At 36.7% G+C, this 18406-nt stretch overlaps 1 protein-coding gene across 1 annotated transcript in view; it reads right to left on the reverse strand.

Annotated features, from left to right (window-relative positions):
• The window catches only part of UNC13C (unc-13 homolog C), a 218151-nt gene that overhangs the window by 19406 nt on the left and 180339 nt on the right, over window positions 1-18406 (reverse strand). Inside the window, exons 25-29 of the mRNA XM_089488232.1 lie at window positions 17528-17677; window positions 14527-14650; window positions 10588-10644; window positions 6792-6872; window positions 2388-2535 (exon numbers count right to left, since the gene is read on the reverse strand). Of these exons, the coding sequence (XP_089344358.1) occupies window positions 2388-2535; window positions 6792-6872; window positions 10588-10644; window positions 14527-14650; window positions 17528-17677 (560 nt within the window). The remainder of the gene's footprint in view (window positions 1-2387; window positions 2536-6791; window positions 6873-10587; window positions 10645-14526; window positions 14651-17527; window positions 17678-18406) is intronic.

Below are 18406 nucleotides of genomic sequence, written 5' to 3' on the forward strand. Positions count from 1 at the left end.
TACAATGTTGCCTCATTCTTAAATGCTCATAAATGTAAATGCCTGGTGGGTTTTCTCCAACAAGATTTGTCCTTGCATACTGCACATTTTAATACCTGGGTGACTCTCTCTACATTAACTTATGTAGGACCAGCACAACATTTTTTGCATAACTCACTGCAGTTGGTCTTTCATTCTGCATAGTAAAGTTGGTGAGTTGGAGTATTTCAAGTCATCTGCAAACCCTGGCGTTAGTTAATAAACCACTTTACATTTGTATATATACCTAGATTTTGTGCTTCTTGATTTTTAATATGGGTCTAGGGATAACACTATACCTTACATATACTGACGCCTATTTCATAAAGTGCCCCCCCCCCATTTAACTGGTTGAATTGTTTCACAATAAGGTATCTAGGTACATTGACCATAATATGCAATGGTCAAATAGGGACAACTTTATTTTAGGTGTGGTTAGAGACTAATGAACAGGGGCTTTTTATGGGACACTGCTATCTGTGTAACTGTGTAATGAATAATGCATTTTGTTCTGTACACATTATTGTGTCATTTAGGTGTGTGGTACGTTCATACTTACACTGTAAGCTACAGGTAATCAGGGACATTATGCCAAAAAGAGGGACTATCCCCCTAAACAGGGATGATTTGGAAGAAAGTGTGGAACACAGACAGAAACTTGGTATAAGGGACAATATGGAGAAGGTCCTACCATTCAGCCTTCCGCAGCACCCTTATACAGTTGTGCTCTAGGCAAGTGAAGAACCTGCCATGTGTGCATACATGCATACGCATGTAAACTCAACAAGAATTCAGCATAAACAAAGTGAGTAGCATTTAAAAAACACCTAAGGTATGAATATTGGGGGTTCCGTCACACGATATGGCTAGGCGGGGTATGCTCTGAATTCTTGTTTCCTGAAACAGGCATAGAGCCCTTTCTCATACAGATAAGCAATCCTCAGAAGGTATATGTAAGGGAGGTGAGATGAGGGATATTGAGCTATTCCTCATTTTATTTTAAGTGGTATGATGATGGTTACTTCTTTACATCATGAGCACAGGTGTACCCACCATACACATACTTTACGTAGTTTATTGGGTAATCATGCAAGCCTGTGTGGAAATCATATAAAAACTTCAACAAAAGAGATAAACCAGTCGGTAATTTTTGAAACCATTCCAGTTTATTCCGATTTACAAGCTTTGTTTGATTTAGTAAATGAATACCAGTTCTTGAAACAACTTACTATTTAGCAGCCTTGTGGGCCCTTGTATTGTATGTTTTTAGTCATCTAAAAGAATGTAATGGACTTTTTGAAATATTTCTCAGATGAAAAAGATCCAAAGTACTTTGTCACATATCAAAATATGTAATAGAATTAATTTTACATTTCCTTGCTTTATGAATGTTTTAAGAACAAGGATGTTATAGTGAAGGTCATGGGTATGTAACATTGTATATTGCATTCTAAGAGGGTTATTTATAAAATGTGACATTGGAGCAAAGTGGCTTCTCACCATATAAACCAATGAAACGGTGTAATTAGTGTTTGTAAAATTGATCCAAAAGCACCCATATTGTACAAAAACAAACATTTATTTCTGAGCTTAACCAGGTATTAGAACACCCTGGTAGGTATAGCACAGGTTGAAGTCTAAAGTAACAGTCTGGGTAGGGTTTCTGTATAGGTATACAGGGGGATAACGTTATGATATAGTGATGGATACAGCAGGACTAGTACATCTTGTGTTAACTAATAGCTTCTATTCACTAGCTTTTACCAGCAGGGTTGTCATTATACCATTATGCTGTGTTCATTGCATGTCAGCTTGTTTATAATCCCAACACATTGTTCACCTAAGCATAACTTGTTGACACGTTATAAATAATAATAGTAATTCACATCTAGCCTGACACAGAGATTGACATGTGAGCAGTCACTGCTATTACGCAAACAAAAAAACATCACCAAAGTGTTTTCAACATCATTCTTAAATAATTATATAATGTTCTCTAAGCAAAGCACTTTCCGTCTCTTGTGAGTATTTACAAGGCTTATATGCATGCTAATACATTACATATGGTAGCTGAGTGTCACCTTTCAAATAATGTCGATGGGGGGTTTTTGCATGCAAATGCATATAGTGATTCATGAGAGTCCCATCTATGCATTTGCAGTATTCCAATGTCTCCAAACAACATTATTCAGAGAAAATATGATTTTTTTAAAAAATTTTATGATTAAAGAAAATACACTAAAATAGAGGAATGCCAAATGTATATGTAGTTCACTTCTTTGATTTAAATAATGTGTTTACCTCCATATCTCAAATTCATGGAAAAAACAAACTATTTATTACACTGAATATAAATATGGAGTACTTACCTTGAGAAGACTGCGTGTCTACAAACTTCTTTATCAAAGCATCAGTAGTTTGGGTATAAAGGCTGAGAGCATATTTCAGAGACTGTAACTCTGGGCTTTTCTCCAAATAATTCTTTTTTAAACCACTTCCTCCAGCATGAAAATATTGCTACAGCGAAAACATAGATCAGGCATGGACAATGTTATTAATGAGGAACCAATCAATACGTAGACCATTAAGAGGAGAAAATCCACCATTAAAGTGTTATAATAATTACCTTTCAACATATTTACTTAAAAGTAGATTTGTGCCATATTTGTAGGCCTATCAAGTGTAGTTTGGTGTGCTTATGTTTTCAAAATTCTCATAGAAACCACTATTTCAGACATTGCTTTATTTACCGTATTTGCTCGATTATAAAAAAAAATACCTCTCGTCTTATATTCGAGGTCACCTTATAATCAGACCTCAAATAGAGGTCTCACTACAAGACTAAAATCCAGATCCCCCACAGCGCTGCAGGGGACCTGGATCCTTTTCTCTGGCAGCCTACAATGTGCACAGACAACCTCCGCTGCTGCACTAATCTCATCTCATAGTTAGTTTTATGAATCCACACTTCCTATGGATTATCATTTTATGTTAATCCCCTACACCACTGTCTCTTTCTATTCATGCTCCCCACTATTTAATCTGCCATTCCACTTTAGGAAGATGCCACTGACTTCCAGAAAGGTTATAAAACTTTACATCTTTTCATATGGTCCAAAAAAAATCTTCCTCGATGCATAAATCAAATGTTTTCTAAATCTGGATTTTTGTTTTACATTTCCATGTCATTGTTATAGAAGTATAAACTACATATGTATATGTACAACACTATACATAAATTAACTTCCTATTGCGTACAATTCAGCTGTTTGTGCACCATTGTTTATTAAAAAGAGGGTGTTGGATATGACATCATATTCTGTGTGTTTATTCCCTTTACATCTGAGCAATGATGAATGAGCAATAACCTCCCTGCACCCTGGCGTGTTGCTTCAGCACAGAGCTGACTAATAGAAAAAGAACATGAAATTGTCCCAGCATAGCTCTAAAACCCTACAAGGTTCACCGCTGCAGGCATCAGCAGCCCTGGCAGTATGAAACCTTTCAAATGATACACCATAGAATTCCCATTGAAACACAGAATATGGAATATTTCTTATAGCATCACAGTCTTATATATTTGTATTCTGAGATTTCTAGCACAGAACACAAACATCTGAGGCAGTGATTCAATAGAAATACAAAGGCAGAGAGATTGATTTGTTCTTCCTACAGCGTGAGTAAATGGGTCTACTGACTGGAACTCACTTTATAAATTTTACAACTATATATTCATCTGAGCCCTATAACCAGGGCCGTTCTTTGTATAGGGCAAAGGTTGTCCCGGTCCTTGTGCTCAGGAAAGCCCTTTGCTTTCACCTTTTCTGCTCTTAGGCGCCATAGTAACCAGAGTGTCCGGAGGGGTCACGTAACACGTTAAGTGATCCCGTATTTGTGTGAGGTAAGAGAGACCTGGGAGAGAGGGAGAGCTAGGAATCGGAGGAGAACTGTGAGGGAGGGGAGAACTGTGATAGGAAGAAAGGGAGAGCTATGAGAGGAAGTGAGACTGATGAGGATTGAGCAATCTTTATTTACTCTCACAAATGAGACCCCCTATGTGCCACTCTGCCTCCAGAAATGCCTTATACCCGTATATCCCATTCTGGCATTTAGGGGGTTAAAATGCATATTATGGGGCAGAGTGGCATATAGGGAGGTATAAGGCATTCCAGGAGGCAGAGTGGCATTAAGGGAGTTAAAAGGCATTGTATAGAGCACTCTGCCTCCAGAAATGCCTTATACCACTATATGCCACTCTGGCATTTAGGGGGTTAAAAGGCATATTATGGGGCAGAGTGGCATATAGGGAGGTATAAGGCATTTCAGGAGGCAGAGTGCTCTATTAAATGCCCCCTTAACGCCACTCTGCCTCCTGAAATGCTTTATACCTCCCTATATGCCACTCTGCCCCATAATATGCCTTTTAACCCCCTAAGTGCCAGAGTGGCATATAGGGGTATAAGGCATTCCAGAAATGCCCTATGCCCCCATTTAACACACACACGCACACGCACACACACACACTTACCGGTGCTTCCAATTTCCTGCTGTATTGCCGGGGCAGCGGGTTGACGTCTCCTTCCGCTGCAGCCGGAAGGAGGTGGAGTTGGCAGCGGGGGTTTGTCTGCATCCGTCGCAGATACCTTCCCCGGCTGTCAGAGATCAGAGTTCCCCGCACCGGTGTCTACGTGGATCGCGTAGACGTCAACCCGCTGCCCCGGCAATACAGCAGGAAGCACCGGTAAGTGTGTGTGGGGGGGGGGAGACAGGAGGATCCAGGTCCCCTGCAGCGGTGCAGGGGATCTGGATCTTAGTCTCATAATCAGACCTCTATTTGAGGTCTGATTAGAAGACGACCCCGATTAGAAGACGAGGGGTATTTTTCAGAGCACTTGGCTCTGAAAAAAACCTCGTCTTATAATCGAGCAAATACGGTATATCATCAGAAGAAGCTACACCCACAAGAACATCCACAGACGGGGATTATACTGCCAATTTTGTTACAATAGAGCTATATTTAGCTCTATATAGTGTAAGTGTTTCCTGTTATTATTCACCTTGGCTCAATAAGACATACTGCACTATTTTTCGTTTTTTCTTCATTTTACATATCTCCATCCCCTGGTTATATTGGAAGACCCTAACAGCCATCATACCCTTAGGCGCGACCGCCACACTCATCCCAAAGATTCTACCTTCAAGCCAGATAGGAGAGATTCCTGGCACGGTTTGTGTTGCTGCCTACACCTCCGTTTAAAGAACCATTTTTTTGTATTAGTCTAGTGTTAAAATAAAATATAATATGGTGTTTTCTATGTGAAGGTATATATAAATTGGTTTTATGCAGATTTCGCTTTATAGATTGGTTACACGTTAAATGCATAAGGCATTGCAATGAGAAACAACAACCGACTATGATTTATATTTATGTGTAAATCTATAACATACACCTCTATTAAACAGAAAACACAAAGTAGCTAATGTACAGAAAATGTGTCACCTGCCTTTTTGGTTTCAGCTGTTAAATGTCACCAAGCATGAGCTACATCTAAATGCTTAATGAGGAAGAGGAGAAAGAATGCTCTTACATTGAGACAAAATGTCACTCCGTGTGCTACATTCCAAATCTATACAACTGACATTTGTAATCTTCCCGCACATAACTTTACTATGCATTTAAAAGTGCAGAACATCATTTTTGGATTAATGAAAACGCTCTCTTGGAAACGAGGGAAGCAGGGGTATCCCTTGCATGGTGACCAAGGTAGGTTGCCAGATCTCTACTTTTGTTGGGGTGCTTACAGAAAATGCACACTAAATTTCTTGCCATCCAGAGAGGACCAATATCTTTAATTTAATGAAGTCTCCTTCTCAATTTCTCTACAGCAAAAGGAGCAATATTACCTCTTTTTTCATCCATTTCATAATTTGCTAAATATAAAGTCATTTGGGCTTATTTAGTAAACGAGTTTATCTTTTTAACAACGTATTATGGAGGGACAGGGCCAACCTTTTGAGATACTACTGATATTACTACTCATTACATTCAAGCCTGACTATCAAGCAAACTGAACACATGCCGGATGGGCTAGTGCCCTATGGAAACTTCCATGCTTCTATACTGGTGCTCGTGGAGAACATCTTGTCCACACGTACAATATTTTATCGCCTGCTGGCCTTAAAATGCCAGGACCTATTTTAATCACCAGTCCAACCTAGCTTACATTACACATTATTTATAGTGTGTTAACAGATTCTATAGTGCTATTACAATAGGTGGCATTGAAGAAAGAAGATGACTTTTTATAGTTAAGTTGGTGAATTTAAAGGATTAACTATGAATTACCCAGGGCAAACTTCTTACAATAAAATCATACCGTGTTTGACGATGAAAACATTTCATCACATTTCATAGTTTAGTGAATAATTTATTAAGATCAACAGACTAGGTATTAAAAGCTGTGAGCTGACAGTAAATTAAATGCATGGGGCAGTCTGCTGAATAAACACAGCTGTACACTATACTCAGGCCTTTGCAGAATATGGCTGCACTCTAAAGGACAAGATTGTCCGCATTCACATTTACACAGGTAAGTGGGAGACCACTCTGGGCAAAGACTTCTATATATTTAGTATGTTGAATACATGCTTGTATTTCTTGCATCCTAAAATAAGAAGAATCACATAAAAACCCTTTCACAACAAAGTGGTAACTGCCGAAACACCAGTTTTAATGTGTAAGATGTTAATAATGAATTGGAGGTCCAGTATACCTTAATCGTGGCTAGCACAACTTCCATGATTGAGCACTGCCGTGGTGTAAGGCTTCTGGCTTCTTCTCGGATTACATGATCCTGAAATTAAAGGATTATGTTTTAAATGTCTTGCACATCTACAAAAATGCAGTCATATAAAATATCTAGAACTGAAAGTATAATACTACCAAAACAAGTATTTAATGACATATAATTCCTAGAACTTGAATAATATTACATGTGTCGCCAACATGTGGTTTTTAGGGGCCAGTGTCCTAATAACTACATTTGTAGTGAAAATTGATGGTAATCTTTTATTTTTAATAGTAATCAGGTTGACTTGTTGAAACCATATTTGTTCTTTAAAGGAGTAGTGACAAGTAGTGATACACTGCTTGTATCATGATATTGTGTGTACCGGAATAATTGTAACTTATGTTACCTATATGATGTGTCACGTTCATTTGGCATACTAAACTGCAAAATACATGATGCAGGAAGACAGCAGATCTGTTTATTTATGATGGAATGTAAAATTGTATATTCTTTGAAAGGCCTGACACTATGAGGGAAGATCAAAACATATTATGTTTTTGAATTTTATGTACATCTATGAAAAAGTAAGAGCTGCCAAACAAAATTACTGTTAGTTCTGCTGTGATATGTTTTCGGTGTTTCATATGGCTTTATAAATGGACCTTTTGAGCGAAAGTGCACACTGCCAGTAAAAGTCAAGTGTCCTTTTGGCAATGAAACAAACGAAAAAAAAACTGTTGCGTATTCTGCTTTACAGTTGCTAGAGAACAGAGAAGGAAATGAATCACATAAACAGCTTAAAACTGCCTTTGGAAATGCTATAAACACTTCATCAACCACAGGTAAGTACTGTTAATATCGAACCTTGTGCAATGCAATGCCAATTATTCTATCAGGTTTTCTATCCCAGCAGATATGGTTAGAAGCAACTTCTCTATAAGCCGCACACAGGTACTTGTGCAATGTTTTGGAAACAATACACTGAATACTCATCAGTTTTACATTTCTTGCCAAATTGTGCATTTTTCAAAGTGTTTCTATTTTTAATATTTAATAGAAAGTATTGCCAGGTAGTTTAATTCTAATAGAATTATATATTTCAACAGAACATAGAAGTAGAAGCCCAACAATCAACTCTCACTCCTTTAGCTACAGTACACCTAATTCGATAGACATATTGTCACCTTAGAGCTGGTTGAGACATGATCGCATTGCAATGGACATAGCTGTATTGCCCCAAGAGAAAATCACATGAGTGACACATGATCATGATCAAAAAAGGTGTCAACTTCCATCTAGCTACTGGTGACCAAGTACGCAGTGTGAACAAACATTTTTCTTAGTCTGTTTGGGTACCCTGTCTACTTTCAATGTCATGAGCAGAAAAGTACAAACTATCTTTTAAAAGCTGCAAGGGCATTTTGTAAATAACCTTTTCTTATTACAAAAGGAAAAAACGCTATTTTAATGAACAACAGCTCTTTAGTGAACTTCTAAGCACAGGGCCATGGTGGATGAAAGAAATATTACTATATAATGCCATTTCTGGTTCTGCTGAAGATCGGAATAAAATTATGTGTGCGCGTACGTTGGCAGAATGAGAGATAGACGTTAAACAGAGCAGTTGGTTGCCAAGCTAACCCTAGTTAATATTATGATGCATATGCAGTTTTGTAGGTATCTGAATTATAGATCAGTCTGTTAAAGATCTACATTTTAAGAGAGTATAATCTAAAGGTACAGCTGGAATATACTTATTGTTTATCATTAGAATTTTTCAAGTGAGGCAATGTATCCAACAACTGTTCCAGCTGAGGAAGAGGGCTCTGTTGTCCCAGAAACCAGCCAATGAAGCCACAGGACTGTGGTCTAGGACAGTAGCTCAAGTACACCCACTGAGGCAGTCATTCTGTTTCCCCTCATGTAACCAACTATACAAACTCTACTCTACAAAGTTATTTACAGACTTTCTTAAGTGTTGCCTTTTGTGAGTTAAAACCGAAACTGAGTTAAAACTTGAAACCTGTACATTTGTAATCTATTCTGTGTTTTGTTCTATTTGCATAGGAAATCAGTTGAACAAATTGGATGTACTACTGACAGAAAACAAGCTTCTCCCATGAGGAAGCCATATGTTCTTATGAACTGCAATTTGTACTGTAGTACACATAACTTTGAATTCCTGTGTAAGAAATATTATAAAACCAGTAATCACTTGTACTTTAATGCATATATATGAGGTCCATTTTCAATGCATCAGGGGATTCTGCAGAATGCATTTTGCCTTTTCCCCACCGCTCAAATCCTCGTCCCTGCACATGATGTACGCACGATGCGTTTTACCTCTGCCTCCAAGACTTACCAGAGCAGACTCCCTGGTGTCTTGAGGGGCCGGCGGGGGACACCTACGCAATACGCGTATACAACTTCCGGTGCCGGCACATCCGCTGAGTCCCGGCACCGAAAGTTGTATACGCGTATTGCGTAGATGTCCTCCGCCGGCCACGCAAGACACCCGGGAGTCTGCTCTGGTAAGTCGGGGGGGGGGCAGAGTGGCAGCATATCTCGGGGGGGAGGAGGAGGAGGAAGACAGTGGCAGCATATCTCGGGGGGGAGGACAGTGGCAGCATATCTCGGGGGGGAGGACAGTGGCAGCATATCTCGGGGGGGACAGTGGCAGCATATCTCGGGGGGGGACAGTGGCAGCATATCTCGGGGGGGACAGAGTGGCAGCATATCTCGGGTGGGGGAGAGTGGCAGCATATCTCGGGGGGGGGAGACAGAGTGGCAGCATGTCTATTAAAAAAAAATTTCTTTAAAAAAGCACCAAACTTTTAGAATGCGGCCTATACACGGGGGCGGCCTATATCTGAGCCAATACGGTATATATCTTTTTTGTCTGTTTTATCTTTATTTTAAGCATATACCTTGCAACAATTGGAGATCCTACATTGGAATAATATAGGTATACATTTTTTTTGTTTATAGAGCACTATTGTGGTATAATCACAATATAAAGTTTTAACTGAATTGACTATATTGTACACTAGGAGTTTTGTACTTAGTGTGAGCGACATATATTAGTTACTTTTCTCTCCTGTTTACATTGATTAACTTGATTTAAGTGTCTTTCATCACTTTTTCTTTCTTTATTTAGTGACAGGAATACTCCCATTGATTTATTGGTACTGTACTACCACTGATTTAAAGCTTAAGCAATCAGTGCCCAAATTGTTTTCGTTTTGAAAGAATGCATATTAAAGTACTCACAAAAGGTTAGGGCTACTAACAGCCTAATTTTATATGCGTTCTTCTATAGTAGAGATTTCATTCACATTAGACTGTTCTTTAAACTAATTATATAAATAGAGTGTTTTATATAGTGCACAGAAAACTGGTCCATTGTGCTATGATAATTACAAGTAAATGTATAATTCTACAACCAGGATTAGATTTTGGTATAAATGCCATTCTTTACTATGTGGCAATAAATGCTAATTTATATACACTGTAGTACATCATTTACATGTAGTGCCACACAGTGATGTCATAAAAGGGGGGATGACCCAAACCAATTTAAAGTACATGTTTTTAACAGATTAATTGGCATGTGATTATATTAGTAGTGAATACTTGTGACTTCATAAAATTTGGGTAAAACTACTCTGCTCTATAATGAATAGCATTTTAGCGCATTATTTGTTTTTATTCATGTGATGTCACTTTAACAGCGGGAGATAATGTCACTGGTGAGTAGTTATTGGATAAACAATGTTACCTTCAGTTTAGACAATTGTCCAAGATCTTTAGCGGCACTGAAAATCATTTGGGGCCCCTAAAATAAAAAAAGACAAAACATTTATGGAATTAAACACAAATATATATGTAATAAACAAGAACAAATTATCAGCACTCACATCCAAATCTACAAATTTAGGCAAACAAGGCTTTAGTCCATATTTTGATTCCCCTACCACATCAAAGCACTCTATCAGAGGTAAAAAAAACAGTGTTACCTAGCTAGACTTTGAAAGTGATTATCTGTGATAGGCCTTGTATGACTCAATTCTTAATGAGGAGTTAAAACAAAAAAAAAATGGCTCTAATGGGTCATCACACCTTTTAGCAGGTTAGCAGGTTATGTTCATTATGCACTGGGAATCAAATAGCTTACTGGGAAATTTGATTTTAGAAGTTGTTCTCTTCCTTTTTATCTTTTGTCTGGATTGTAGATGGCTCATTGAATTATGCCCATTACATTTGCACTCAATTCCAGCTTTCGGCAACACTGACATAAAAATTAGCAATGAAATACAAACTCCTAAATCCAAACATTTAAACACATGCATGAAAAACACAAAAACATAATAGTTATTTAATGTAGATTTGCAGATACAAATTTGGCTCCGGCAATTTGTTCTTGTTTTGTAAATATGTCTATATTTTCTGTCATTGCTACTGGCTAGCAGAGATAATGTGTCGTGTTCATAAATATAATTAATGTTGAGATCAACTCTTTCTGTGTCAGAGCATCCATGTGGCACTGAAAGAGGGTCAAATCAAAAATTGAATCTGTACTTTTTCACACAACATAAAGCACATCAACCTTTTTTTTTAGCTTCTGTGGCTTTTGAATGCTTAAATTATACAATTGCCTTGGAATGCCAACTATATATATCAAATATTTATATTCTTAATAAAAGAAACATAAAAAATGAAACTAGGGCAAAATGCCATATCTGGAATATAATTTTAGAGCAGCATCACGCAGACATGTGACTTTAAAATTCAAGGAGCTGAATGCATATTAATGGTAATATTTTTATGCAACAATCATACAAACCAAGTAGTAATGTTTGAAATTGCACAAAAATGGGAAATATACAGAAATTACATTATTAAATCATTTTCAGAGCTAGTAACGGTTGTATATATAGTTTGCGCTTCACTTGTCCACCACTCCTTCTGGATTGTCAACTTCGCTTTCTTTCTGGCTGTCTGCCAAATGGGTTTGTAATACCCTTTAAAGTATGTAATATGCACTGCGCAAATTGTCATCACTATGTAATAAATAACATATAAATAAGAACATGAAGAGGATAATGCATATACACACACGACAAGGTAACATTGTTGTTTCTAGGTTTTAGGTACACTACAAAATTCCAGAATAAAGATGAAAGATTTGATTTATAGGGAATGTCACAGGTTGTGTACATCGCTGAAGGGAACGGTGTCTGTCTCCTGGAACTGAGGGTGAGTTAATGAGGAAAACCTCTACTTGGGATTTTGTTTCAAATAACAGGAGTAATTCCCAATACAAAATATCTCCTGACTAGCAACAATGCAGCAATAAAATAATTGGAAGAGATGAACAGCACACAAATTTCTGGTAAGGAAAATGTAACAACATGATAGTATCAGATACAATCAGATATCTCTCACATCGAGTGATCATACTCCTGGCATCTCAATCTTACTTATATGTATTATGTTCATCTGATTGATTTCAGTAACTCTAACATCCTTTCCTTCCAAAGCAGGAAGGCTAACCTATGTTAATCTAAATTATTAATTGCCTTTTACACTAAGCATTCCATCACTGAATCATGCCAGCATGATTTCATTCCCTGCTCTATTTTTTTTTCTGTAATCTTTTTTTTTCTCTCATTGCAGTTTGTGTAACAAAACCAGAATGTATTGAACTATTCTGCTTTACGGCTAATCATAAGACTTGCATGATTAGCCGAGGCTCTGGAAGATGGGATCCATAAATGCCCATGTGGAGTGACCTAATTACTTCACCCCTATTATTATTTTTGCATCATCACTCATAAATTTCCTCCTCCCCTTGATAGCATCTGTATGTTCACCCATCCTTTAGACCTAAAGCTCTTCAGGTCCTTGTTTACTGATGTGCTTTAACTTGTACAGACATCCAAGATGTCTGTATTACTACCATACTTACTATTCAACTACACTTATTGTACCTCCCCTTTAACAATGTAAGTATACAGAAGTACATAAAAATAACTACTAGATACATCTATGTCTTTTTTTATTATTTTTGTCCCTTTTACTTCATTCATATTAGGGTGCTGCCACTTTAGAAGATAGCTGCTAATAACACTTGGTAGGATTGCCTACAAACAGCGATTATAAATACACAACCAGGATAAACAATAAGGAAACCGAGCCAGAATCTGTCAGGATGTTATAAGATGATACTACCCCTTTTTTGTTAAACGACCATCTGCTTATCATGCTACTACCATGTAACGTTAAAATGTGTTACATCACAATTATCCGAAGAACTGTAATTACTTGCGCTTTTTGGCAGCTTTGCAAGGAGCAATTTGTGTGGCTCTGTATCAGTGCAAATGACAAAATTATCAGTTTGGTGTTATTATAGCTAAAAACAATCATGCTAATCTTGTAATTATTTAATTTTAGACCTAGGATGGAAAAGTGGAATTTATGCCAACTTTGCATACAGATATTTTTTTTATAAATAACAAAGTAAGATATGTCCTGCTATGGCAATATCCTAGGTATTCAGTCCCATTGTTATTATTGTTTTCTTATATTGTTCTTTTTTCTGGTACTGTAAATCACAAATATACTACATAATTCTTTATAATACTCAGTCTTAAATTAGACCTAAAGTTGTAAAATACATAGCTATCTATCTATCTATCTATCTATCTATCTATCTATCTATATATGCATGTGTGTGTGTTTGTGTGCCCTTTAATGAACAATTAGAATTGTTGAATTTCATTGGTGTTGCTGTTTATTCACAAAAGAAGGAGTTTGCTGGGATCTGTGGTTTAAGATCATATAGTGTACTAGCAAAGGCACATGGGTAGCATTGATAATGCAATTCTCTACTTGCAGTTAGTACCATTAAATCTATTACTTCTATTTTCTATAATTCATCCAGCAGTTTATAGCTATGAGTGAAGTTATTTTCTTGTATGTAACATCAGATAATGCAAAGTGTATGAAGACTTCTAGTCAATACAATAAAAAATGCGGGATGAGTGAACAAATGCAACTATGTGCAAAGATAAAATTACACAAAATTACAAAAAGTACTCTCCTTGCTTTTAACCGACAATCCCAGTAAAGGAAGATCCACATAATATTCTTTCCCATTCTGATCTATCTGCTGTCCCTTTTTTCTATTTTTGGTTTGCAATGTCAGATTTACAACAATATAGTTGATGACATTTACTGTAATCTTAAAAGGCACAAATGGGTTGTGCTGTTAGATTTAACAATAAACTAATGAGATTATTTTCTAGTGTATGACCACTATTAAACAATGTTGCGTTACTAAAAAGGTCAAATGCACTTACCTGCTTCTAAACCTGATCACTTTCTAACTAGTTCTGATTTACTTTCATGAGAAGGTTGTCTTCTGTATCTGTCCTATACAATTACATATTGAGCCAAAGTAATTAATCAATAGAAGCCATGTGCCTGGTATTTACCGAACACTGAATCTTCTGTTAGGTGATGTACAGTACATTCATGTATTGATCAGTCATAAAGTCAGGTTTCCAATAGAACTGGTTAGCATATTATTTGCATTATACAAGCTCCCATTCTGATGGGCACAGCACCCACAGGTTTAGTATATCATTGATCAGGCTACACAGGCAGATAATTAAGAAAGCTATTTACTGTTATAGGTAATGAATCTGTTACTTACAGTCTGATCTGTTAGAGGTGGCAGTACAATTTGTTTCTCTATTTTATTGAGTACCAACTTCCACAGCTCTTTCAGAACACGCTTTAGAACCGTCTTCTCGCATATTTTGGCTGACACGGATAACCTGAAATAAGACGTTTAAGTATTATTCATGGAATACCGTCGTGTCCAGGGGCATTGCACAGCACAGGTTCATTGAGGCACAAATGGTTTTCGAAAGAAAAAGGGATTCTGGTGTAATGTTTGAAAAGTAGTGTTATCATCAGATAAACAAATTCAATATTCATGCAAATTGGAACATTCCATTGTACTTGAGTCACTCAAAGATAATAATGTTTCACATAGTGTTTTAGTAATACAGAAAGGATAATTTGTGTCCAAAACTATTGCAGCAGAGCCTTTCAAACAGCCTATTAGTATGGTAGCACAATATACTAAAACATGCATTTCCTAATAAAATTAAATATTTCATATTGAAATTAAATCTCTAAAATGGGAAACAGAATTTAAAAATCAAGAGGAGCTAAGTTGTTTAAATGTGGGATGCATCAATATTTAAATTTCTGAAGTATCCTTACATTTCTTATACTGACTCACTATATGTAAAGCATTAGATTTAGTATAGAAACAGCATAGACCTATTATAGTATAGTATATTTGCTATAGTGGACGTAAGTATACTTTGTATTTCTTACAATGCTATTTAACACAGTAATTGCTGTTACAAACAATTCCTTGGGTAATGAAATATGAGTAAGGAGCAGATTCCTCTGATTGATTACAGACTTTCAAATGTGTTTTAATTGTCAAGTTATTACTGGGCCATTTGGCCAGGCTTATATACAAAATCTTTTCATTATAAATACATAAATAGCAAACTGTTCATCATAAGTTAAGCATTTCATATATTGCAAATAGTACCCAAAAATACCCCAACAAAGAGCCGCTCCACACTTCACTGAAAATATATTCTCTTCAAACAAAGGTCAAAGAGTACTTTATAGTCGAGACACGCCGCCAAGTTCAGAGTTAACTCACTTGTGGGCTTAAAGACCTGAAATATAGCTTTCTCCCAGGGAGACCAGATATCTTAATGCTTATTTCTATTAGATAAATAGAAAAACTTTTCTAAATCACACTGATGGCTAATTTGAGATTTGATTTCAGTCCAAGATAGGATCTCTTGTCTCTTCCAGAGTCTCAGAAGAGAATTCTTAACTGCTAATAAAATGTTGATGGCTAAATCTCGATTTGCATGTTTCTCAAAGGGTAAATTTTAAATGAATAGAACATTTTGTGGTATAAATACTGGTTAACATTAAATTAAAGGTCACAAGATCACCATATATGCAGTTGCATTCCTTGTAACTCTGTGGCACTGCCTACATAAGCTAGATGTAGTAGCGTAGATTTTAGCAGAAATGAGATCCCATTGTAAATTAATACAATGAACTGCTTTTCTAGTAAAGCTTTATGTTTTATGCTAGGTTTGAAGATAAAAATCGTTTCCCATTTATTCATAACGTCCCATAAAAAAGGAAACTTTTTTCTAATAACAATTGTAGTTTAGAAATGAGATTCAATTGATTACAAGTATTCAGAAAATGATTTAATATTGTCAAAACTGCAACTGATTTTAAGTGGAAAAAAAACACCTAACAATTGAAATATTCATATCTGGGCAACTTATATTTGGCTTGTGAAGCATCAAAAGAGAAGATCTGGCTACCAAAATGTAAATCTGCTAATGTTAAGATCTCTAACCAGTTCCTAAGATCCAGACTATACATATAGGTAAAACTGCCATAAGGCTAGGTTTCCACTTGGGTTTTTGTCCTGCGTTATTTTCTTGATGAAAAACGCCAGGAAAAACGCCAAGAAAACTGCCACTGCATTTTTTCTGGAGTTTTTTCTGGCGTTTTAGCCTTTCTGTGGAAATTGCTTTTTTTGACCATAGGCAGTTTTTCCAGCCTTTACAAGTTAGCAGTTTCACCCAGCTAAAAGGTATTAGGATAAATGGCAAGTATCTGCCCTCTCCTGATGTCATTTACTTGGTAGAGTTCTACTTAAACTCGCCCCGGCGGACCCTTTTGTCTCTTTTCTGTGGTTTGTAAGGCATGCTTTATTCCGAATGTCTGCTCCTCTAGGAAGATTGGCCCCAAATGATGGTGCAAATTGTTTGCTGTTGCTTTTGGCACGCAGGATCCAGTTGATGTGTCGCGTATGTTTGTTTGTAATGGCATGTTTGTTCCCAATGGTGTAAAATTCAATATGAACTTTGTTTTGTGTGAAACTGTTTGTTTCCAGCCTATTTCTCGTAGGACACACAGATACTGGGTCCATCCTCTGCATTGTAACTGTGGAAAAAAACCCATAAAAAACGCCAAGGCAAAAAACCCACATAGCTTTTTCATGGCGTTTTTTCTCTCCCATAGACTTCTATTGGAGAAAAACGCCAAGATTTCCTTGCAAAAAACGCCAGAGTGTCAACATGCTGCGATTTTGAAAAAATGCCACAGAGCCCAAAAAAGCAGAAAAACGCCAAACAGAAAAACGCCAAGTGGATATGGCATTCTGCGATTTCCTATTGAAGAACAGCTAACATCTGGCTGCAGCGTTTTTTCACTAAAAAAACGCCATGGAATTGGCGTTTTTAGCAAAAAAAAAAGTGGAAACCTAGCCTAAGGGTCATCCAGGTAATGCAGTGAAACATAGAAAACAATTATTAAATTAGTAAATCCAATGATATATGATGTCATTAAACCTATGAATAGCGTTATGTTTCTTTTTCAAATCCAAATGTTTCAATCAACCCAATAAAACATCAGGTATTTTTTTTACAACAATGAGAGCTCTCAATGCAGTGCCAGGCTACATGTTTATCTTGCTTGTAAGACCAAGCCAGAAAATAGACATAAAGACAGATCTCATCCAGTTTATGAATATCCGGAAACCCAGCACTATCTTGAATGTTGCATCTTAAGAGCAAATGAATGCTTACGTTTTATCCAGGAAATCCATGAGGGGCCGCAGCACAATTTCTGCATCCACTGCTGCGCTGTTCCTGTTTGCAGATGCATTTCCATTGCCCCTCATCTGATTTAATTCCACACTCATTTGCCTTACACAGTCCTCTATAACACTCTGGAAACTGAAAAAGCAGAATAGTGTTAATAGAAAGTATCAAAGAGCTAATGGAGAAAAAAAACACAGCTAAAAATCAAATACATAAAATACAGAGTGTGCATCTAAAGACATTGTTGTGGAAGTCATATTCTCTGCTTTCCATAAACAGTAGGAATTTTGGTAAGATGAGAAAAATTCCATTTATGCTTGGCAACAAAATCTTGTTATGGTTGACTCTTCACATTGAATAAATAAATTATTATTCTTTTCAGATAAACCACCAACTACTTAACCTCAATCCCTACCTCAAACCTCAGTTCCTTGAAGCTCCTCGTTAAGCATTAAGAGTTTTGCTGAGAATGAGTGTATAATAGTGTTCTACAGCCCTATAAGTCATATTTGTGTGTATGTCAAGTTAAAGGGGGTGAAAATATTCTTCTTCTAAATCCATTACATAAAAGACTATAAATAGGTTATAGTCATATAAAAAAAAAGTCTAGACAAACCAATGACCTAGCCAGTAGCAACCCCCCAAATGAATGCAGCCATTTGAAATGTGGGATAGTGTGATGAATGAGCCTATCATTTACAATTAGATTTTTTTCAAGACTTTTCTGTAAAGCTTACTTACTGATATTTGTAGTGTGGTACCACTTCCCTTCTAATGCTCTGTTTAGCTATCTGGATATGACATTTGTGCATATAAATGTGTATATGTCTATTAAATAAATATTTAATACTGTTAGCCATAGAT

This window comes from Sceloporus occidentalis, unplaced genomic scaffold (assembly GCF_023333645.1).
Source record: "Sceloporus occidentalis isolate IW3139 unplaced genomic scaffold, rSceOcc1.0.p SCAF_37, whole genome shotgun sequence".
Lineage (NCBI taxonomy): Eukaryota > Metazoa > Chordata > Lepidosauria > Squamata > Phrynosomatidae > Sceloporus > Sceloporus occidentalis.